At 34.1% G+C, this 24,591-nt stretch overlaps 2 protein-coding genes and 1 pseudogene across 3 annotated transcripts; 2 read left to right on the forward strand and 1 right to left on the reverse strand.

Annotated features, from left to right (window-relative positions):
* The first annotated feature begins 212 nt into the window (after positions 1-212).
* On the forward strand, positions 213-10,527 carry LOC125832651 (premnaspirodiene oxygenase-like; annotated as a pseudogene).
* A 1,266-nt stretch (positions 10,528-11,793) lies between these two features.
* LOC125832646 (surfeit locus protein 1-like) lies at positions 11,794-14,935 on the forward strand. 2 transcript variants are annotated; one of them, XM_049511846.1, is made up of 6 exons: positions 11,794-12,012; positions 12,127-12,227; positions 12,445-12,683; positions 13,528-13,699; positions 13,787-14,070; positions 14,581-14,935. In XM_049511846.1, the coding sequence occupies exons 1-6, from the start codon at positions 11,874-11,876 to the stop codon at positions 14,648-14,650; spliced, it is 1,005 nt and encodes a 334-aa protein (XP_049367803.1). In that variant the 5' UTR covers positions 11,794-11,873; the 3' UTR covers positions 14,651-14,935. The 2 variants fall into 2 exon arrangements, with proteins under 2 accessions (XP_049367803.1, XP_049367804.1); XM_049511847.1 differs by having other exon boundaries at positions 11,806-12,012; positions 12,133-12,227.
* Positions 14,936-15,303: 368 nt separating this feature from the next.
* On the reverse strand, positions 15,304-23,512 carry LOC125832641 (uncharacterized). The gene is made up of 11 exons (XM_049511837.1): positions 22,947-23,512; positions 22,610-22,867; positions 21,472-21,714; positions 21,142-21,291; positions 19,651-21,056; positions 18,340-18,413; positions 18,130-18,211; positions 17,918-18,043; positions 17,698-17,804; positions 16,704-16,861; positions 15,304-15,708 (listed from the first exon to the last, which is right to left on the reverse strand). Exons 1-11 carry the CDS (start codon positions 23,385-23,387, stop codon positions 15,460-15,462), a joined length of 3,294 nt encoding a protein of 1,097 aa, XP_049367794.1. The 5' UTR covers positions 23,388-23,512; the 3' UTR covers positions 15,304-15,459.
* Between the last annotated feature and the right edge of the window lie 1,079 nt (positions 23,513-24,591).

Consider the following 24,591-nt stretch of genomic DNA (forward strand, 5'->3'; position numbering starts at 1 on the left):
TGTCTAAATTTAACTCAGTACAATTAAATTAATGGATTGGAGAATAAAACGTGTGAAACAACAGTCAATTTTACTGGCGCAGCCAATGATTTTGAAAATTTGTACGGCATAAATCAATCAATAAAATGTGTAGATATTTATCTATTGTGTCTAATTTCTTAATTACTCCCAGCCACCCTGTTTTGCCATATTAAATAAGAAATATAATATCTATGGAGATACAACACTTACTTTTCATATTCACTTCACTCTTGTTATTCCTTTCTTTCATCCTTCTTTTATGGAAGCAATCAAAAACCTTGAACAAAAAATTGCCTCCAGGCCATGGAGGCTACCTTTTATTGGGAACTTGCACCAGTTAATGAATGGTCGCCTTCCACATCATACTTTTAGAGATCTATCGCAAAAATATGGACCGATCTTTCATTTACGTCTTGGAGAAGTATCACACGTTGTTGCATCTTCACCTGATATAGCAAAAGAAATCATGAAAATTCAAAACCTTCATTTTGCTACTAGGCCTCAATTATTGTCCGGTGAAATTATTATGTATAATCACTCGGACATTGGAACATGTCCATATGGTGATTACTGGAGAAACATGCGCAAAGTGTGCATCCTAGAACTTCTTAGCACAAAAATGGTCAAATCATTTGATTCAATTCGACAAGCAGAGATGTCAAGTCTTATTTCATCCATTAATTCCATGCCCGACTCATTAATCAACTTGACAGATAAGATTTTTTGGTTTACAGGTTCTGTAACTTGTAGATCTGCTTTTGGAAAAATAATCAATGGTCAAGATAAGTTGATAATGTTGATAAAGGATATCACATTATTAGCTGGCGGAACTGAATTGGCTGATTTATTTCCATCTCGAAAATGGCTGGGTGGCGTGAATGTAGATAATTTGATGGATAATTGTGTTTCATTAATAGCCAATAACGTTAACTTAAAAGCATAGGGGTTTGACTTAGTAAGTAATTTGTTGGAGTTATGGTGAAGGTGGGAATATTAGTCCATTTACTGGAATTAATGGCGAGATTAGAAGAAATAGTAGTGCTATTAATTGATTGTGATTAATAATTTGCATGGATAGACTTTGATTACTAGTAAGTTGTATCAAAGTGAATTGTTCTCAAATTGATGTGACAACAAACGTGATTGTCACTTATTAACGTGCCAATTCAGTGATAAATCATGACCAACTGACTTAGGGGAAAATTATTATACAATTATAATGTGATGATTGGAGGAGAGTAGAATAATATAGCGAGTTAGCAACTGTAATCAGACTAAGACGAATATTTGTGGTTAACTCTAATGCTCTATAATTAATTTACATCAATCTTAGGTTATTTTCTTTTGTTCTCACATTATAAACTATACTTTGATATATTGAGATAGGTAATTAAATATTATGTGTATCGAATTATTTAAATCTCATTAAAGTTAAGTTGATTGGAGAAATTTAGACTTATCCTTAGGTTTGAACCTTAGGAAATTGATTATAGAATTAGGTGAGTTCTGGGTCTAGTCTAGACATAGAATAATATGAGTGTTTGTAGACTCGTTAACTTATAAATTATGCATATATATTTGATAGATTGGAAAGGTTCGGAGGCATTGAGGAAAGGAAAAGCATTGGAGAAGTAGTTTGCTTGACTTCGGTTCTTCGGTGGAGGTAGGTTATGATTTATTCTATTTGATAGATAGACTCTTAATAGCGATTGATATGCATTGAGTGATATTGTGAAGTTCTCTATGTACTTGATTGTGTGATTGTGTAGCTTCGTTGTGTGGTTTGTAATTGGTCTGAAATCCCGAGACTGTGGAATTTATAATCTTGAACCCTGTCTATCGAAATGATGTCTTGAATAAAGAAGGTTTGATAAAATATTGTTAATGAAGTGAAAAGTGGTGATAATAAATGATAAATTAACGATATATTGGATCGGATGCCACGAGCCGGCATGATATTATTGGATCGGGATGTCACGTTCCGACACGGTATTATTGGATCAAGGTGTCACCTTCCGACACGGTAACATTAAAGGAAAATATATTGAATTAACTTAATGTACTCAGTCTCAAAGAACCCATTTCCCAAATGAGCGTGGTGTGGAGGCATGAGTCCTCGTATGTGTGCTTGATATTGTGATTGATTGCGTACTTACTTTCGTTGTCACTTGTTCATGTGGTTTGTTGCTTGTCACCTGCTAAGTGTCATAGTTGATTTTATACTATTATGCATTGCATATTAGTTTCTATTTTGGGTTGACTGATGATACCTACTCAGTACGTGTTCCTTGTACTGACCCCTACTTGTGTTTTCTTCGTTTTCTTTTGTGGAGTGCAGCAAGTGTACCATCGACTTCGACTCGCCCTCAACTCGTGCAGGATTCTCTCAGTCATGGCATAATGTCCTTAAATTTCGGACATAGACCATCTTATTTTGGTGTCTTTAATACTCTTAGACTTGGTATTTTGAGAACAGATGTCCTTAATGTGATGACTTTCAGATTTTGGGGATAATAAGTGTTAGACTTTAGAGGTTTATTTGATTGGTTACTTTAATAAGTTTTGAGCTTCTGCATTATTGTTGTTTTTCGTAGTTGAATTATTGATATATGTTGGGGTTTGGATTCCTTGGTTCGCCCACTTAGGAGGTTAAGTGTGGGTTGAAAGTGCAAGAGGGGGGTGAATTGCTATTTTTTTGATTTTTTTTACTAGTAATTGACTTAAAGTGTCCCTTAGTCGACTGTTGAACACAGAGGAAAGTAATCAAATGCTGAAAAATAGACTTGACACATGATGTTTTTATACTGGTTGGGATCCAATGTGGATCTTATTTCCAGTCCCCTTGGGTTGCAAGGGTGTTCTCTTCAAGTTTGTTTCAACTTTTTGTGTGAGTACAGGGATTAGTGTAAACAGTCTACACTCAGTGTTTGTTTCACTCTTTTTGTTTTGATACAAAGCCTCACCAACAATATTTTTTTCTCCTCTCTTTTTTGTTTACACAGTAGAATTAAGTAATACAATGCTTGATAAAAGTAGAGTAGAGAATGTAAGATGATTCAGACTTGTTGTACCCTTTCGTCTGACAATTGAACCTTTATTTATAGTGTTTGAAGTCTTGAATCCTTTCAGCAAGGAGATGGCAACCCAAGAGATTTTGATCCTTGGAAAAGAAGACAAGGAATTCTTATTTTCCAAGAATGAGGACAATACTGATTTCCAGTCTTGATTCTTTGTTCAGCTTCCTTGATTTACTGTTAATTGTAGCTGTTGTAGTTTCCTTGATTGGTTGTTGAAGTAGCCGTTTGAGTTCTTCAGTTTACCTTGTTGGTTGGAATATATCTGTTGAGTTCTTCATTGCTGGCTTTCAGCTTCCTTGATTATCGTCTTTGTGATCTGTGATTTATTCAACTTCCTTGATTAGTGCAGCTTCTTCCTTGATTAGCGCCTTTGTGATCTGTGATTTATTCAGCTTCCTTGATTAGTGCAACTTCCTTAGCTTGATTAGTGCTTCCTTTTGTGATCTGAGATTTCTGGGGATCTTCATTTGGATCCTTGATTGATATTCATCAATCAGAATGCTTGATTGGCTAATCTTTCACTTGATTCATGGGGATCCATGATTGATTCATTTCCTTTTTGATGATACGTTTGTCCTGCAAGGAAATAAGTTGTTCATCATTGAAATTTTGCTCTAACATGGGTGTCACTCACGACTCATTTTGGATCGTGACAGTTACTTTGATGTTATTTGTAAAATCTAATAAGTAGTATTTGTATTGAGGAGTTTCTTTGATTGCTATAATCTGCACAAGAATCAATGGGGCTACAGATGATGATTAGCTGATGGAACGACCAAATTGTATGAGAAATATATTAGATTAAGAAGATGATTTGCTTTGCTTTGATCAGCTAGAACGACCACAAACTATTCTGTTTTCTTCCTAATCTAATTTATGGTACGCACGATAAATTTGAAAAATGAGAAAGAAGAAAGGATTTACGAGCTTATTATTAGTGCACAAGCCGTAATAAATAACGATTTTGAGTTAATGTAGAGAGCCCAAAAAGATTTGGGTTTATAAGGTCTGAAGAACGATCAAGACCATCTGATTCAAGAACAAGCTCGAAGCCCATGAATTCAAGTAAAAAGTCAAGATCAAGATAAAGTTCAAGTTCAAGTTCAAGTTCAAGTTCTTCGAAGATTCAAGAATAAGCTTTAAAGAACTTGAATCCAAGATCAAGTTCAAGATAAATTCAAGATTAAGCTCAAGAGCACTTGAATTTATATTTGAAAAGGCGAATTCAGAGGAATCATAGAGATTGTAACACTCGCACTTTAAAATAATAAATACGATTGTTGCGATATTTTTCCGTTCTTGATTATTGTTTTCTCGACACGAATTTTATTGTCTACAAATACGTAGCACTAAATTGTGCCTCTGGGATAGAATGACATTAGGCTTAGCAAAGTGGGTTCATCTATTGTAGCCCAAATTAATGAAGAGGAACTTTCACATATAGCCACTCAAAAATAGCCTAAGTACTCTCCATAACTATAGCTTGATAATTACAATTCGTAGTTACATGTTATAAGGAGGAGAGAGGCAAACGAGACTGGGAGAGAGATGAGAGAGGTGAGAGAGACGGGGCAAAGAGTGGGAGAAAAGTGAATTGTATATGTATATCAGTTAGATAATTGTATATTATCCATATGTATTTGTATATATGGCAAGCGATATTGGGAGAGGGAGGAGAGAGGTGAGCGAGATTGGGAAGGGAGGAGAGACGCGAGCGAGATTGGGAGAGGGAGGAGAGAGGCGAGCGAGAGAGGGAAGAGAGTGGGAGAGAGGTGAATTGTATATGTATAACAGTTAGATAATTGTATATTATACATATGCATTTGTATATATGGCAAGCGAGATTGGGAGAGGGAGGAGAGAGGCGAGAGAGAGAGGGCAGAGAGTGGGAGAGAGGTGAATTGTATATGTATATCAGATACATAATTGTATATTATACATATGTATTTGTATATTCTGGCGAATTATACATATACAAAACGTTGCTACTTATACAAACTCGAAGTCAACCCACGTAATTAATGTATAATGTTAGTCGCAAGTGGTAATTATAACAAACTATAGCTATGATGAGTAATTAACTAGTATAAGTTTGTTTAACCACGTAATTTTTCCATTAATAAATTTAAACTTTAATCAAATTCATATTTATAAGACTTAAATCATTAACTCAATTCTATTAAAGGAAAAACTACATGATATGACAAACTTTGCTACATATTTAAGGCATAGCTATAGTATATTTTTTTATTTATTATGGATTTATTTAAATATTAAATAGCAAATATGCTACTACACACTAGTATTTATATTTTCTCACAGAGTCACTGGCTATTGATAGTATTCATGTAATTTTTTTTGTATATATTAAGTTAATATCTACGAATTTTTGTATGTATATATACTAAATCAATATATTCATTTGTATTGCTCATTGGTTAATATTCATGTATTTTTTTTTATATATTTAGTTAATATTCATTATTTTTATATGTATATATATTAAACCATGTATTCATTTTGTATGTTAGTTAACTATATTTATTTATTTTAGTATTTATATTTCTAACTTAGTATTTATGTTTTAGGTTAGCCATTATCATCGAATATCAAAAACATAAGTTTGTTTGTTTTTATAATAGAAAAGATTTCTTAATTGGCTCATAAAATTGGACATTAGTTCATACAAATGTTTACATGTTTTATTCGTAATGACTTTTATACCTGAATATTTATTTATTAAATTAACAAAAAAAAAAAAAAAAACACTCAGTAAGCAAACAAAACTCTTTAATAGATAATTATGAATTGTTAATTTAATAATTAGAAGTTGAGAGTTTGAGAGCTAATTAAGGGACAATCAGTTACAATAACGAAAATTACCTTATTTAGTGCATTACCATTATTAATGTATCAATATATTTTTAAAAAACCTACCTATACTTTAGATACACCTAGATTATGACATAAACTATAGTCATTAAATATCATACTTATAGCTATTTCAATTTAATAACCTTAAAACTATAGTCATTTTTGTAAGTTATTCTTAAATAAATCTACAATATTTATTTGAGATAATATATCTTGAATTTAATATAATCTGAATTATTTTATAAATTTATATTTGATAAATTTAAAATGATTACAATTATATTTCCATATTATTCCACTAAAACTTACCAGCATTTGCGTGCACGCTTAAAACATCAAGAAGTAATCATATTCGTTTAGTCTCCTATTTATTTAACAACTAGATATAGGTCCCCGTGCTAGCACGTGCCCAACCTCATCGTATCTTTTTATTTTAATTTATGTATATATGTAGAATTTAGAAAGTTGAATAAATTTAATATGTCTTTTAGATATATAAGTGGTTAATTACTTTTTGTTTGCACAAATTTATTGTGAAGAGGTCCATTAAGATGTTTATAATTAAAGTATTTTTCGTCGTTAACCGTTAATTTTTTACTCAAAGTAGTTACAAGATATAAACAAATATTACCAATATTCAAAAATAATAAAGCAATAACTATAGAATATGAATTTAAAACTAAAAGTCATAGCTAAAACGGATTTCATAAGTTCGAAAAAATTATACACTAATTAAATTAAAGTAGAACAAAAGAAATACTAATTTTTTTTAAATATTTTACGTGTCTGCTTCAGCGTGAAGTCTTGAATTTAAAACTAAAAGCCATAGCTAAAACGGATTCCATAATTTCGAAAAAAGTATACACTAATTAAATTAAAGTAGAAAAAAATTAAATTTTTTTGGAAAGTAGAACAAAAGAAATAAATTTTTAAACCATATTAAATTAAAGTAGAACAAAAGAAATAATTTTTAATTTTTTTTTCAAGAAGGACGCTGAAGCAAGTACGTCGACGAAGACGTGCCTGCTTCAGCATTAACTGTCTCTTACTAGGAAAAAATATACACAAATTAAATTAAAGTAGAACAAAAAAAAAAATCCAGCACTATCTCTTATATAATAAGAGAAAATACAAAGAAAATAGGAAAAGTCAATATGTTTAAAGATTATTGTTAATAATTTATATGAGTGAGTGACATTGTAGAAAAAGTCAACAAATTAAACTATATTGCTATTATCATCAAAGAATACGGTGTAGCGGCTATAGTGAATGAGGCTATTGTTTTTTAATTGATCAAGTTTTAGGTATAAAAAAATTCTTAATACAAAGTGTTTTCTTAAAATGAATCACTATGCGATGTAAATTCGAAATAGTTAGGCTCGAAGGTCATATAAAATTTGTAAAGAAGAGACATAAATAGTAATATCCCAATTATTGACAGCTTGTTTTAACTCACCTACATTTAGTTCATAAAAAATGAGATATGTATGATTTTTTTCGTATGATTTCTTTTTAATGTATATTTACAAAATAAGATCCATTATCATCAAAAATAACATGAATCATAAATCAAATCTCATATATATATATATATATATATATATATATATATATATATATATATAAAGTTTTGTGTGATTAGGTTATTGGAATAATACATGCAACTCTTGTGTATAACTATATATTTATTGTATGTATATCGTGATAATGATGAAGTACATATAAATTGCATAAAATTTATATTAAAATTGATAGGAAATTACACACAAAGTAAAAAGCTGGGCACAAGCATATTTTCATAGATCTACTACAAATTGTAATTTTTTTCTATGTTTGGTAAAATAAGAAAATAATATATATATATATATATATATAAAGATTATTTTATTTAGTTATGAATATAAAATTAAAATCCTAGTAAATAAATAATTGACGTTGCTTATTTTTATTTTTAACTTACTTAAATTTGATTAATTGACCAAACAAAATATCAACATGCTAAATAATTTTGTGGCCTATTACACTCTATCTATCTGCACATTCAATAGGGACCGATATGATTGATTATCTGACTGTATCGTGATTCTGCTGAAGTATATATAAATGGCATAAAATTGATATTATCTTCGTTCACTTTTAATTGTTATAGTTTTCTTTTTTAGAGTCAAACGATAATAACTTTGCCTAACATTTTACGATGTATTTTTTCATCATATTGATATGCAAAAAAATGGAATTTATTGTACTTTTTGTATAGTTTTTGAATATCTAATTTTTTTATTTAAAATATTGAATTAATGTAATATTATTTAATTTTGAAAATTAATTAAATTAATTTTCGAAAAAACATAATATGACAATGAAAGTGGACAGAGGGAGTAGGAGATTACACACAAAGTAAAGAGTTGGGCACAAACATATATATTTTTGTAGATCTTACTACAAATTGTATTTTTTTCCTACGATTGGTAAAATAAGAAAAGAAAATATAAAAGATAGATAGATAGATTAATAAAGAGTGGCTTATTTAATTAGTTATGAAAATAAATAAAAAATCCTAGTAAATGCTTATTTTAATTTTTAACTTGTCTAAATTTGATTCAACTTGTGTAATTAATCAATCAGAAAATGAGATGCGTTAAATAAACGTCAATTTTGTGGTCTCTTTTACACCAATAATCAATCATAGCGGTCCCTATTGAATGTGTAGATATATGTTCATTGAGAAAATTATTAAAATGATCTTTAATGTTTTGATCCTTAAACGGAGTTAACTTGATTGAAATGGTCCCTATGGTATAAGGATGGGTCACTTGTTTGAAATGGTCCATAAACCAATGGGAGAACAAAAGGTTCTAAATAAAAGTGAATTTTGCTATCGCAGCCAATGATGTTGACAATTTGTACGGCATAAATCAATGTATTCTAGTATTGTTTATATATTGAGTGTCTAATTTCTCATCCATCCTGTTTTGCTTAATTATTGAGCTTATGGAGTTGCTATTCATCTTCACTTCACTCTTGTTATTCCTTTCTTTCATCCTTCTTTTATGGAAGCAATCAAAAACCTTGAACAAAAAATTGCCTCCAGGGCCATGGAGTCTACCTTTTATTGGGAATTTGCACCAGTTAATGAATGGTCGCCTTCCACATCATACTTTTAGAGATCTATCGCAAAAATATGGACCGATCTTTCATTTACGTCTTGGAGAAGTATCACACGTTGTTGTATCTTCACCTGATATAGCAAAGGAAATCATGAAAAATCAAGATCTGAATTTTGCTACTAGGCCTCAATTAATGGTCGGAGAAATCATTATGTATAATCACTAAACATGCGCAAAGTGTGCACCCTGGAACTTCTTAGCACAAAAATGGTCAAATCATTTGATTCAATTCGACAAGCAGAGATGTCAAGTCTTATTTCATCCATTAACTCCATGCCGGACTCGTTGATCAACTTGACAGATAAGATTTTTTGGTTTACAGGTTCTGTAACTTGTAGATCTGCTTTTGGAAAAATAATCAATGGTCAAGATAAGTTGATAATGTTGATAAAGGATATCACATTATTAGCTGGCGGAACTGAATTGGCTGATGTATTTCCATCTCGAAAATGGCTTCACCAGATTTATGGATTGAAGTCAAAAATATTGAAGGTTCACAAAGAAACAGATGTAATTTTGGAGAATATCATTAATGAACATCAGAAAAATCGAGCAAATGGTAACAATGGCAATAGTGAGTATGGAGGGGAAGATTTAGTCGATGTTCTACTGCGAGTCATGGAAAGTGGCGAACTGGGAACTCCCATCACAAATAATAACATCAAAGCAGTTATATTTGTAAGTTTAGTTTCATATAAAGTGTCTCCTTCTCTCTCTCTTTAGTAGTATATTGAAATGTTAAAAACTAGGTATATCTGAATATTTTTAGTTACATGCAGGACATGTTCATAGCCGGAGCTGAGACATCATCTGCGATTATTATTTGGGCATTGGCAGAGATGATAAGAAATCCAAGAATAATGGCTAAAGCACAATTTGAAGTTAGACAAGTCCTTAAGGGAAAGACAATATTTGAGGATACTGATCTTGAAGAGTTGAAGTACTTAAAATTAGTGATTAAGGAAACGCTAAGGTTGCATCCTCCATTTCCTTTATTATTACCAAGGGAATGTAGAGAAGAAACAAGAATCGGAGAATACACAATACCTATCAAGACCAGAGTCCTAATTAATGCATGGGCAATTGGAAGAGATTCTAAATATTGGCATAATCCTGAAAGCTTTATTCCTGAGAGATTTGATAATAGTTCAATTGATTTTCGAGGAAATCATTTTGAATTTATCCCCTTTGGTGCAGGAAGAAGAATGTGTCCAGGGTGGTTATTCGGCTTATTGAACGTAGAACATCCTTTAGCTCAGTTGCTTTATCATTTCGATTGGAGGACTCCTTACGAAGGCCCTCTAGAGAATTTTGATATGACGGAAACAGATGGAATAACTGCAATTAGAAAGGATGATCTTTGTTTAATTGCTACTCCTTTTGATTAAACTTAAGAACTTTGTTTTAAATAAATAAATAAATAAATAATTGTGCTGGTTTACGAGCCTGTGATTACTATTAATAAAAAGAGTATTTATTTTACTATAACTTGTCCTCATATCTTTACCTGATATAGCTATCTCTATCTTACATTTGAGTAAACTGATAATTCAAAGAAGAAGAAAATTAGCAATATTTGTGTTCAACGTCATACCAGGTTTGAATTAGGGCTGCATAACTTTTGGATCAAATCAACAATCCAAATGGATAAATTGGTTATTAGGTTAATGATTTGAACTATTGGTTTAACGGTTCGGAATCGGGCTATTGATTCAGGTCTCGGTTTAGTTCATTTCTCATCACGATTTCTCAGTATAGGCACTCTATACTGCATTGCTGTTGTTTTACTCAGTTACTTTGATGTTATTTGTAAAATCTAATAAGTAGCATTTGTATTGAGGAGTTTCTTTGATTGCTATAATCTGCACAAGAATCAATGGCTACAGATGTTGATTAGCTGATGGAACGACCAAATTGTATGAGAAATCTATTAGATTTAGAAAATGACTTGCTTTGCTTTGATTGCTATAATCAGCTACATGTCAAGCTTAAGCTGCTAAAATGGCTATTCAGAGTTCCTTATCATACTTCTTCCTTTCACTTTAAATTAGATTTTGCACAACCACATTTGGTTTCGTTTAGTTATATGAACTAGCTAGCATCTAATCCTGAAATTTGTAATATGTGGATCACTGCAACTTTCTTATTTACCACAAACTGTTCTGTTTCCTTCCTAATCTAATCTATGGTACGCACGATAAGTTCGAAAAATGAGAAAGAAGAAAGGATTTACGAGCTTATTAGTGCACAAGACGTAATAAATAACGACACATGCAAGCATATAAACTCACGCCGGAACGGCATGCTATCGGCAACGTAAATGGCAGATTGCGCTACTCTTTTTCAAAGCGCAGTTTGCACATTCATTGCCTTTTCTATAAGTAATATATAAATAATTTGCACTCACAAGATCGACGACTATTTTCCGGCTAAGAGAATGGAGACGATGGCCGGCGCGGCAGAAGAAGAAGATCAAATTACAGAAATGAATTTGCATCTGAGATTTATAAAGGGTGAAATTGAAATGAAAAGAGCCCTAAATTGGGATACTTGGGCTTGTTTGTTAACCCCGTCAAGGAAATGGGCCTTTTAGTCCATCTCTGTTATCGGTTAATGTTTAGATGAAATTACAGTTAAGCCCTCGAAGTGTTCTGTAATTTTCACATTCGCCCATAAACTTTTTGCGAATTTCAATCAAAACGACGACATTTCGAATGGTAGCTTCAGTACGATCATGGCAGCTTCCATATCTAAAACCCTAACCAGAAATCTTCTCCGGCGAAGTGGTGAGACTACACAAGCATTGCAGCTCCGGTTATCCTCCGCCGCTTCTTCAGCTCCTGCCATCTCTGTGACTGAAACTCAACCTCCAGGTCACCGCCTTCTCCTTTCTTCCTCAAGCAAATATTGTAATTTTTTAATCATTTTTATCTTATTTCCGGAATTTAGGTTATCTGAATCACTGCCGGTTTGTTTGTATTCCTCAGAGAAAGGTGGACCTTCAAAATGGTCAAACTTACTGCTCTTCGTACCGGGGGTCATCACCTTTGGCCTTGGCTCTTGGCAGATCATCAGAAGGCAAGATAAGGTGAATACTTCTTTTCGGGAGATTTATCATTTCTATTTTCTAAAGGAAGCGCGATGAAAAATGCTGTTGATGCAATTTTGTTTTCGATGGATACTTTTTGTTGCTTGGTTTGTTCAATCACTGTATCTAAAGTCTGGAGTGTGGTTAGTTCGTTATAGTTTCAGTTAATGCCAGATTGCCTGAGAAAGAAATTGCAAACATTGATCACTATTTGCAGATTGAAATGCTTGAGTACAGACAAAATCGATTGCAAATGGATCCTCTAAACTGCAATGAGGTTTCTCCTTCAGGTGAAAATGTGGATTCCTTGGAGTTCTGCAGGGTACTATGTAGAGGAGTGTTTGATGAGAAGAAGTCCATTTTCATAGGGCCACGCTCCAGAAGCATTTCAGGGGTGACTGAAAATGGTTACTATGTTATTACTCCTCTCATGCCTTTGGCAAATGATCCTAAGAGGTACATGTACATAAGACTAAGTCAGTATAGTTTTGTGCATTAGGTTTGTACTTCTTGCTCAAGCTTTGTTGATATCTCAGTGAAAGTTAAATAGGATTCCTGAAAAAAACAACAGTTAAATAGGGTTTAGTCACCAAAATAAATAAATTGCTACATCTAGTCACTCAGTACATGTTAAAAGGAAGTTACTGAATAGTAGTTGAGATGTCACTGATTTGTAATCTCTAGTTATTATAGAGAGCGCAAAAAGATTTGGCTGTTTTTATGATCAAAGATTTTGGTACTTCGCTGCACCTGTAAAAACCAATATTGCCATTTATAAGGTCCAAAGATAGCTTTCTCATTAACAAGAATTTAATTCCTTTAATCTAAGCTGGTGCATCATTTTTTGTGTGTAGTGTATACCTCTCATAACTTCACTTGAATCACTTATGTATGTATTAGCTCAACTGCTATACTATATTACAATACATCTAGCTTTCTTATTGCTTATATCATGATTCAATGAAATTGAGTTTCTTATTTATTTTTATTTAAATACTCTTCGGATTGGTTTAGGATTGAGATGAGTGGATTTATTTGATTAATTTTATTGGTTTCTAGATTGTTATGCAACTAATTCACACCATCTACTACCTTTTTTACACTCCTTACCTTTGTAGGCATTAACCCAACCATCATACTATCATCTAGTTTCTCTCCAAGATTAAGTTTTCTGTATGCATTTACAGTTTTGGCACCTTTTCATTTAAATTTTGAATCATACGAGAAAAATCACTTCAAATTCATGTCTGGCAGCAGCATGAGTGGTTAATTCGGTCTAATCATATCAACTTCCTTCCAGTGTGCAGGCACCAATTCTTGTCAATAGGGGATGGGTCCCCCGGAATTGGAGAGACAAGTCTTTGGAAATGGCTGCGGCTGATGAACAACCTTCAAGTATTGCACCGCCATCTCAAGAGAGTGGAAAGAGCTCCTGGTGGATGTTTTCTTCAAAAAAGAATAAAGTAGAAGAGGTTATTCTCTTTTCTTACTTTAATTTCCTGATTAAAGTTGTGTGTAATCTGAACATGGCACCTGATGGCAATACATTCAATCAACAGGATCAAGTTCCAACTGTTAAACCCACAGAAGTGATTGGAGTCATCAGAGGAAGTGAGAAGCCAAGTATATTTGTTCCAGCAAATGATCCCAATTCCTTCCAGTGGTTCTATGTTGATGTTTCAGCCATTGCTCGTGCTTGTGGACTCCCTGAGAACACACTCTACATTGAAGCCATCAATGATAATGTCGACCCAAGCAATCCTTATCCAATTCCAAAGGATACAAACACATTGGTTCGGAGTTCTGTAATGCCACAAGATCATCTTAACTACACATTTACATGGTATTCCCTGTTCGATATATGTTCTGATACATGCTTCTGAGTCTTTTTACCATTGATATATTGACTATTTCTCTCATCTTATTGAGGCCCCTTGTCTCTGTCTAGTGCTAATGCTTTTATCGAAAGAAATTACCATGTAAAATTGTGTACCTAAACTTGATCGAAATTTCATCTCACTAAAAGTTTGTTTCCCTTTTCCAACTTTTTACATCTAGGTTTATTGTCATGTCTTTTTTTGTCAAGTTTTGATGAGCTAATATTGGATTCCCAACAAGTCAGCAAAGATGAAAGATTATTCGCAAGCATCATTTCTTGGTTTTACTAGACTTCACATGCATGAAATAGTTTCACTAGTATTTATGATGTGACAAACTACTAAGACTAATTATTTAGAAGTTTATAACTCAGAATTAGCATTCAATTGGATTACACCTACATGTTGCAGACTTCTCCTGTATTTATTTGTTCTTTTTGTGTATTTTCTGAACTACTTCTCTATTTTTTTGCAAGGTATTCTCTGTCAGCTGCTGTGACGTTTATGGCTTATAAGAGGCTACAGTCAAAGAAAACCCGGAGATAGCAAACGTTTGAACTTGTTCCTTTGAGGGTATTTTGGCAATATAAGATCAGCTAGTCGTTGAGGCAATGCTGCTAATTTGCACCCCAGGGACCTTGAGAATATTACAGAGTAGCTTTCATGTCATTAACCATCTCTAAGGAGAGAAAAGCTGCTATATTTTCAACCCGTCTCAGACCTTCAATCCTTTTTCTCCTACATTCTACAGGCGAATGCAACCCATTTTTTTAAAATGATACCAACCCAATAATGTCGATTTAGTAATATTCTCAAGATTTTGTCATCTAAGAGTTGTTTGATAAGTTAAATTTTGTTTTGATAATTCTTCTTACAAAAATGCTTTCTTTGATTTAAGAGTTTTGAGAAATTATACACTGATTATGTTGTTAATGTTGTTCTTGAATAGACATTTTTTAGATTCTATGTAGGAGGGTTTTTGCTATATTAATCATAGTTTCTCTATGAGGTTTGCTCAATTTGGGTTTACAGGAGATTGCCATTAGGATTGATATAGTAAAACCAAGTCAAGCCGAAAGTCCCTTTTTAACAAATGTAAAACTTAACTGTGAAACTTAGTAAAAAAAGGATCTCCGAAACAAACTGATATTAAATATACTAATTTCCCTTTCCATATGCTTTTTACAACAAATCGCTGCCTACACAATAAATCAAAGAATGGAAAACACAACAACCGAAATAAAAGGAAAGCAAATACAACACTGCCTAGGGGAACAGGAAGAGTTTATCAGACCAAAGAATGAAATGAATATAAAATAGAACTGAGAAAGAAAACAAAACAGATTTTGCTCGCTTTAATAACAGTTGACAAGTAGGGCACTTGTGGTTGCTTCACTATGTAATGCTTTCAATAAAGCCACAAACTTGAAGAGACTTTCTTCTGAAAACCATTTTAGCTTCCATTTCAGAGGACCTGAGACAGGTTTTCTCTTCATGAGTTTCGTATTTTTGACTACCTTGCCCTCCTTCAATGAAAGGGGGAACTCGGACATGACACCTTCCAAAGTCAAGGTCACACAATAGCAATCTGTGGTTTCGATTACCTGAGAGTTGAAGGAAATCCATACCATCAGCTGTGTTAATGCATTTCCGAGTAAATTTTTATGTTGAGAAATCTACAACCCATAAGATCCTACAAATCAACCAGTATTGCCTAAACAACCAAAATAAGACATGGTGAAAGCAGTCATAAAATGATTTCTTATACCCAAGAAATTAAAGAACAGTCAGCAGTAGACCCAAAAACACACTATAATAAGAATTAAACAGTTTCAGAACCTTAATCTGAACTAAATAGGATTCTTGGTTTGTGTCAACTAGTAATAACTATATTCTGTTGTCTCTAAATTCCATGGGCAAATATTAGACCTTACAGCTGAGTCATAAAGGCAATTTGGTTTCTGTATTAGATTGAAGAGGTTGCGCATCAGTTTGGCCAGTTAATAGAAAAGAAATTTACAAACCCACCTCAGAGTTTGTCACAATCTGCTACTCTAAATTGAATATAAGAAGTCAAATTATATACCTTACTGGCATCTGTTGAAAGGAAATGGTTAGAGAAGGTTTAAAAAATCGGTGCTTGCAGCAGATCCTGAACTCAAGACTTTTTGCACCCTTACAATTGTTGGGAAAATATATAACTTGTTGATATAACCACTAAATTTGTCTCGAAAATCATCTGATCAGTGATGTGATATAGTCAATAAATATGGTAATAAACTAAAATAGACAACTTTTATGGTTTTTCATATTCCGAATGATTCTTTTTCTATATTTAGGCAGCGGGATCAATTGCATTGACACAAAATTGTGTGCACAAGCACGGCAGCAACACTGAGTTATACTTGATACCAAATGACCTAAAGGAAAGGTGAACCATATAAAAAGACAAATGATAAAGATGTACAAATAGTTCAACAACCAAGAGGTGAACACTATTGACATTACCATGTATAAGATGTTGCTAGATTAATTTATTGAAAAGAAAAACATGATACTAGATTGATAAGAAACAAATGCTCAAAAAAAATATTATTACCACTTCTGACACGCTGACAATGGAACAACAAGAGTCCAACGAGAAATAGGAGGAGCAAGATGCACTCTCAGAAAGGGAACCAAGCAGGATTACATCTTCCATGCACAGAAGTAGATGCCTCCCAAGCACAAATAGTGATCTCCCCATCCATGAATCCTCTGTCAATTATAAAGAAGTTTCATTAATCAACCAACACCTAACAGGAAATTCACAACTGAGATGTTTTATCAACCTAACAAAGTTGGACAATTCTGACAAACAGTAATAATGTACCCATTGTAGGACAGCTGGACAACTGTTCTCTTTGTCCAAAAACTTCAAACTCTCCTTGACCACCTCACTCCCCCCCCCCCCCCCACCCCCCAAAAAAAAAAAGGAAAACAAGAAACCAAAAAAACAGCAGAAGGAGAGACTAATGACAATGATGATGCTGGCAAAAATAGATGCACCATGTTGGGGCAAAAAGTGTTTTTTTCTCTTTTTCATTGCTGTTCTTTAGGCAAGGAGTCAGCCTAGATAATCTGTTAAGCTAAATAACAGATTATTTCTGTCTAGCTATCTAAGTTCTATGTGTCATATCACTGACATCACTCCTTTTGTTTCATGTTGGTGCCATTTGCTGCAATCCTCTTTGCTTTGTCAATAAACTAGAAACTTCTTTGGATAAAATAGAAGCAGCTGAATTTATTGAGAAAAGGAAAAATTATTGCAAAAAGGAAATGCTGCAAATATGCCACCCTTTCTTTACACCTACAATGCTCTACTCCAACTAAAAACATATAGCTTTGCTTAACAGAAGCAGCAACATCTCAATGAGGACTTTTATTTTTGAAACTGGCAACATACAAGTTCGTAACATACTCATAGGACAAATACAGCTATTCAATTTTTCTTGACATCAGCAATGAAGCTATGAAGACACCTCTATGTCCATGCTCAACTACATCAGTATAAGGATGATCATATAGAAGACTGCAAGAACAACTAGAAATACCTTTCGAATTGTTGCACCAGAACATCACCATTGAATACTGAAGAATGCTCATCTTCAAACCTCCACAGACATGTCTTTCGAAAAGATCAGCCTGAACCTTCTCCAAACTGTCATCAATTTGGAAAACCAGCACATAAGGAAATGGTAATCAAAGTAGAAACATAGTACTCAATGTTTTCCCACAAAACCAATTTAGACGTGCAGAGCCAAGGTAGATCACCTTCGCAGAGAACAGTTATTTTCCATCACATGTGAATCAGTAAACCCTAATATCGATAATAGTTCTCTGGATACGTCTATATTTCTGGTCACGAAGAGGTAGGTTGTGTCCCGTTCAAAGCACACTCTAGTTGAAAAAGGATGGAAGAGAATAAGATCTTCAGAAAAGTAAAAGGCATGCAAACCAATGGAAGTGACACAGAACCCACAAACCTTACAATCTGAAGTCCCAAACCCACAAAAATCTCTCTCATCTGTTGTGTACCATGACAGCCAACCAATCTTAATCTTGAACCTGCTAAATTCCAACATACAAATAGTGTTTGTAAGCATGCAGCATCATTTCATTGTCTCTAAAGTAGTAATCGAAAGAGAAAAAAAACTTCACATCTTGCAAAATGTTCATACCACAGTAAAGCTAACCTGACCCATCACATGAGTTTTCAAGGAGTAGCACATGTAACTTATGCTCACTGCTCAAGGTTACAGCTACCTTGCTGTAAATTCAATAGGATTAAAGTAAGTAATAGTGGAAGAAAACAGTAACTTAAATGACTACAGCTCAGAAAAGTAAAAGCACGTTAGTGCCCATAAAAACAAACTATAAGAAGTAGAAACAATTCCTAGATGATATAATCCAGACATACGATATGTTTTAGCAAAACTAGAGTTAATGTTCTTGGACATAGCACGGAAAATAAAGCAGGCAATCGAAAGACTCAGAAAAGAAAAGGCAAGTCAATGCTTAGGAAACTCGTAACACTTGGCAGAAAACATCTGAATATCCTATCGAGGCATGCCATAATATATAGTATAGACACACTCATACTTGAGATACTATTATAGTCTCGCATGGTTCAAAAGACATATAATTTCCTCATGCCATATCCACAGATCCATCACAATCTAGTTTTTTTTTTCCGATGGAGGACACACATTAGAGAGCTCTTTCCACGTAAACCATTTCTTTTGCTGATGAATCAAAGAATCATTTCACTTAAGATGTGCATCAATATGGTGCCAAAAGGCTGCAATTTTTATTTTTTTTATAAATGCAAGTTGCAATTTTTTTAGCATTGATCTCCTTTCTACTTGGACCAATTAAAAGAACTAATCAAACTAGTCCTCAATCATAAACCTATCGAAGTTTTTCCCTCCTTGACATAAATTAGTAATAGTATATTTGACCTTAAACATGAATCAAAGAATTTCATTTATCCCTTTTGCTAGCGAACACGACAGACTTGAACACCCATATGAAGTTCACCAGTTTTTGTAGCCCCTGACTTGTCCTAAAAACGTAGATATCCTCCAGACCTTTAAAGATGCCATGAACCCCACCTCTCCAAGACAAATATCACTTCCCAATGCAATGAGATAGCTAAGCATGTTTTGGCGAGGGAGTGACAACTGAAAAGAAAGGTTTTTTGAGCAGTGGCAGCTACTAGGAGCTCAAACTTGGGTTAATATGTCAATACAATCTCAAGGAGTACGATAAGTAAGTATGCAGGCTGATTATTTGAACACAAGAATTCAGAGAGCAAACTAAAATATCCTTGAGCAAAAAAGAAAGGTGACTATAATGAAATCTCATGATCGACACCCAGAATTGCCAACATGTAACTGACAAACTCATACCATTTATCAGAAGCGCACATAGTAGAAAATAAAAATGTCCGCCCTGCACAAAAAAAAATTCCATCTAATTAAAGATTTTGGGAATGGTACATCTACCTTTCACTGAACTGAGAGTCCTTTTCAAGCAAACAGTTGCATAAAATGTATCTCTGACAAGATTCATCAATTCCAGAATCAGCAGCTTTGTTGTTAAAGTATTTCTTAATTAGCTCCTCAGCCCCACAACTATCAAGGGATTTTCTCATCTCACTTTGGCTAAATGTTCCAACCCCTCTGTCTTGAAAACCATTTGTATCCACATTTGATTTTTTAGGTTCTGCTTCTTTATGTTCGTCACACAATGAGATTATTCTCCTTGCAGGTTTCCTACGACGTTTTTTCTTTTCCAACCAATCAGCGTCCTGCTTCACAACTTGTACACTTTCTACACTTATATTGTCAGTAGAAAAATGCCCTTGCTGGGAGGAAGTGCCTGATTCTCTGACCACCGTGCAACCAGAGGTTCCCTCAGTGCCTAAACGTGCTGGGAATCTACAATTTATTTTTATCGGATACAATTCATGGCATACATCCATGGACAGAAGCACTGGTGAGCGGCTTTCCCCACTCATTTCTGAGACATTGTCGATAAGAGACTTATCAACCAGATGCATTGAGGTCAAATCAGGGCAATCATCGTCACTACAGCTTGTATCACTATCAGAAGATGCAACTGAGAAGGAGTCAGCAGACATCTGCAGGAGTTCTTCTTCCAAGTTTTGGCGTCTGTGCAGAATGTCCTCCTTGTAGTGAGGAGGTGATCCTGTGCTAGCCAAGGATGATCGAGAATCCAAAATATTATCAGCATCAGTAGCGGGTGGAATATTGATTTTAGCACTCATTTTAAAACCCCTTTGGGTTGAGAAGGATTCAGACTGAGGGAACATCGTATTTGGATGTAGAAGCACTTCATTATTTAGAGGGCTAAAATTATCCGGACGTCGGCTTCTAGTAATCTGAATGGAGTTTCCTGTGCATTTGCAAGGAAATATGGAAGCTGCTTCACCAATTTGGTTGGGGTAATGAAACATACTGATATTAGCGGACGTCTCTGCAAATGAATTGTCAGATTCTAGTATATTTGTGCTGCTGTCATCTCCAGAAGCCAGCATTGAGTCGGATACATATTTTGAGGTCCCACCTAGCTGTTTGTTTCTAGTCTGGTTCTTAACTTTATCATCTCTGTGGTTACTGGAAATAGTCTCTTTGCCTCTAGCAACTCCAATAAAATTGTCAGAAGAGTCATTTATCCAATCTTTGAACTCCTGCAGCCATTCATCAGATCTTTCCTTCTTCATATTTTCAATTCGGTTCATCAACTCAACTATTTCAGCTTCCTCATCAGAAATGGCATTCTCCTCCTTGCTTTGATTGTCGATATCAACAGACACAGATTCTATATCGGAGCAAATGGAAGTGTTCTGTTCTTCAGTCTCAATACTAACCACGCGTGAGAGCCTCTTCTGCAATAGGCATATCAAGATGAGCACAGAACAGTCGACGCTTGTAAAAGAGAAAATTAAAATGAGCACCTAAGGAGTTACTGACCCTTTTTGTATAAATACTTCCTTCTAGTTTGGCCCCATCTCTTGCTGGTGAATAGAATCCAAAGCTAGCAGGCCGTTTTTGCCTACTGGCAATGATAATCTGCCGCTGCCATGCCTCACTTCTACAGATTTTCTTTTCATCAAGCTCCATCTGGAGTGTGCAATCATGGAAGAGAAAAATGGTAAAGTCCAGAGATTAAAAGGTTAGATGAAGAGGTACATTCCTCAGGCAACCTCTGCAGCAGAGGATGGACAAAAAGAAAATCTAATTAAATAGAAAGAAACAGACAAGTGATACCAATAGCCAAAAGATTTCAAAGATATAACTTACCTTCTCTGGACTAGGAAAGAAACTGAAGACTTGAGCTCTATACCAACGAGAGTAGCATAGAGGATTCCCCTCAAGCCACAAGCTTTGAAGAGATGACAGACCAACAAGAATTTCCATCTCTAAGAGGTTGGAGATTATATTGTACGAAACATCAAGTCCCTGAAGTGACTTCAAATTTTCAATTCCACACAAAGTTGTGAGAGCATTGTTCCTCAGAACAAGCTTAACAATATGACATGAGACCTGCAGTGACAAAACCTCCATAAACCAACATGTTGATAAGCATTGTCCCATGTACTTCATGCTCAAGTCAACTTCACCCAACAGAAAGACAAGTGCTGGAACAACTAAATATTTAAAATTATGGCACATCTATCCGAAGTGCAGAACTAGCACTGGATAAATTCTATTTCATGAGAGCTTTTCATAAGACAGCAATTTATAATTGAGTATTCCTTTGGCTCGTATGAATTCAACCTTCCAAATTTTTTTTGTTTTTTTGATAGGTTACTTTCCTAGCAAATGGTTATAAGACCAAGTTGGAAGGAAATCTCTGAGACTACACTCAAGTGATTTACTACATGTTTCATCACATGCTTAAGTAAATAGTATTGGTTGTGAGATAGCATGTACCCAATGGAATAGTTGAGGTATGCGCAAGCTGTCCTGACATCACCAATATAATGTTTTTTAAGTAAATAGTAATTGGATACGATCTGATTTAGTTAAGGCATTTTCCCCTTTCCTTGTTCTTCACTCCATAAAGGAGGAGCAGCGAGTTTCCAGTTACTAATCAGATACTTGACAAGAAAGCAATTTCACTAAATCGTTTACAATTGACAGTGGCACAGTATTCATAACGGCTCAAAATTTCTTAAATCTTTTGTACTGATCCTCAATACCAGTCTGCGCATGAATATGCTTGAGACTTGAGAGGCTATGAATCTATTGACCTGCCAATCGTATGAACCATAGCACTTGATATGCTTTACGGAGATTCTGTTTGATTCGTGGCTTGGTCAAGCACAATTCCCAAACTTATGAAGTTGTATGATAGTAATCAGCGACAAGATATGAAGTTCTTTTGGTACTCATAGCAAATATTGTTCTTTTTAAGAGACAGTAAATAAATATTTACCCCACTAAAGGAAACAATGTTTCTCAGGTGGTTGAACCCAAGATCCAGGTGCTTCAATTTGGTGCACTTCCGCAGATTATCCACCTTGGCAAACTTGTTTCTGCTCAAATCAAGAGTCTCAACAGCAGGAAGAAGTTGCAAGGACTCGTCCATCAGAACCAAGCCATTGCAGGCACATGATATAAACGATAACCGATTCCAGTGCGGAGAATTTCTTATATCAGCAATTCTACTTGCAAATACATGCTTGAGAGCATCCTGAAACAATCAATCACAGAATAAACGAAGAGCCAAAAAGCAATAGCACTTGTAATTCACATGCAAACTACAAACTCACTGTAGAATTATGACATATCAACTTTTCCAAGGTATGCCTTAATTCCAAAAGTCCTCTAGCAGCGGAGGTTGACAGATCACATCCTCTAAGCTCCAAAACCTTGAGTCTACCAAAAGGCAAAAGCGACAACGGCGTAGGATCCCTTCCAGGAGGAGGAAGCACAGATACCACCTTGAGTGACGCAAGGAGACGAAGAATCCGTCGAAGCCGCTCAAGCGCACGATGGTCACCCAAATCAGATACATAAGCACGCAAATAATCTACAGGTGCACCTGAAATAAGACTCTCAAGCTCCGACAAGGATTCAAGCCTAGAGTGCACGTAGTGAAGCCCAATTGGATTCAATTTCAACACCAAGGTCCCTTCGATCAATGACTCTACATTGTTCTCCACGAATTTCACAAGTGAATCTAAGTATCTATCTCCGGTAACAAGCACCATCGTGGAAATTAGGGTTCCGGTATTAATTAGAGCGCTTCAAATTAGGGAGAGAAACGGAGGTTTTGGTGGAATCGAAGGGAGAGAAACGGCCATGGCTGTTCAAGTCTCTAAGAAAGAATGACGAAAGGGATCCGGTTTTGGGTTAATGATTGGGTTTAGACCGGTTACTTGGTGGGGTTAGACAAGCAATTTGCTGGTAGACACGTGGCGTGTCTGGGTGGGACCACGACGCGTTTATCGGATATATCCCTAAGTCCATTCTTTTATTTTGTTTTTCAATTGTGTCCAAAATCTATATTAAAATCTCAATTAAATTTAAATTAAGCATTGTATAACTTTTTCGTAGTAATGCTCTGAACTTGATTTTCTTCATATATAATACTCAAAATTCCAACCTGAAAGATGTGATAAAGAGAGAACCAATCCTACAATTGTACTACGATCCATATTAATAGTCCATTTAAGCAATTAATCTATTTAAATTTTCATGTCACATCACGTCAATAAGCGTAAATTTCTTGCCGATTTTGTCAAACTTTGTATCACCATATGTTGAATATTTCAAATATTGATGCCCACGTGTCATGGGCTCACAAACTTTATTACAATAGTTAAAATTGAAAATATTATACCATGTCATCAATCGCTTACATCAAAAAAATTGTTAGAAGGTAATGTTATTATTTGTAAATTTATAGCAAACATTATGTTATTATTGTTATTGATTTATCATCGACTGATGCAATGGATGAATTGCTTTACTCAAATTAGTCGATTTAGTATTTATTGAATAATTAAAAAAAATTGTATAACAATAAACGGCTTTATTATATAAATAAGAATAAGCTTCTACATTTATTTGGATTCACTTGCTTTGAATGAGACACGAGGATAGTACTTTTGATGACTAATGTAGTATGTCTTAAATGGAATAAAAAATAAAATTATTAACTTTTTTATTTTTAAGTTGGCAGAATGATTAGATATGAAGTTGTTATTCATTATTGTGATCTACTGCCAAATATAGTATCGTAACTTGATGTTTTAGGTAATTGAAAAAAATATAAAAAGTCTTTTTTTAATAACGTTTGGTGACGTATTTTGAATTTTTATGAATGAGTTCAAAATATGAAAATATTAAACATAAGAAAAAGTTGAAGAGAGTTTAATATCTATTATATGTACAAGAAAACTAATTTTAATT

The sequence above is a fragment of the Solanum verrucosum genome, unplaced genomic scaffold, assembly GCF_900185275.1.
Source record: "Solanum verrucosum unplaced genomic scaffold, falcon-dt-bn FXZP01000009.1, whole genome shotgun sequence".
Classification (NCBI taxonomy): domain Eukaryota; kingdom Viridiplantae; phylum Streptophyta; class Magnoliopsida; order Solanales; family Solanaceae; genus Solanum; species Solanum verrucosum.

Excerpts from the sequence above, each read along its gene's own strand:
- LOC125832646 (XM_049511846.1), top strand. The coding sequence starts at position 11,874 with ATGGCAGCTTCCATATCTAAAACCCTAACCAGAAATCTTCTCCGGCGA. Across the intron at positions 12,013-12,126 it reads GACTGAAACTCAACCTCCAG|AGAAAGGTGGACCTTCAAAA; the intron begins GTCACCGCCTTC and ends TGTATTCCTCAG. Across the intron at positions 12,228-12,444 it reads TCATCAGAAGGCAAGATAAG|ATTGAAATGCTTGAGTACAG; the intron begins GTGAATACTTCT and ends CACTATTTGCAG.
- LOC125832641 (XM_049511837.1), bottom strand. The coding sequence starts at position 23,387 with ATGGTGCTTGTTACCGGAGATAGATACTTAGATTCACTTGTGAAATTC. Across the intron at positions 21,715-22,609 it reads ACATTGTTTCCTTTAGTGGG|GTCTCATGTCATATTGTTAA; the intron begins GTAAATATTTAT and ends TTGTCACTGCAG. Across the intron at positions 21,057-21,141 it reads GAAGTATTTATACAAAAAGG|AAGAGGCTCTCACGCGTGGT; the intron begins GTCAGTAACTCC and ends TGCCTATTGCAG.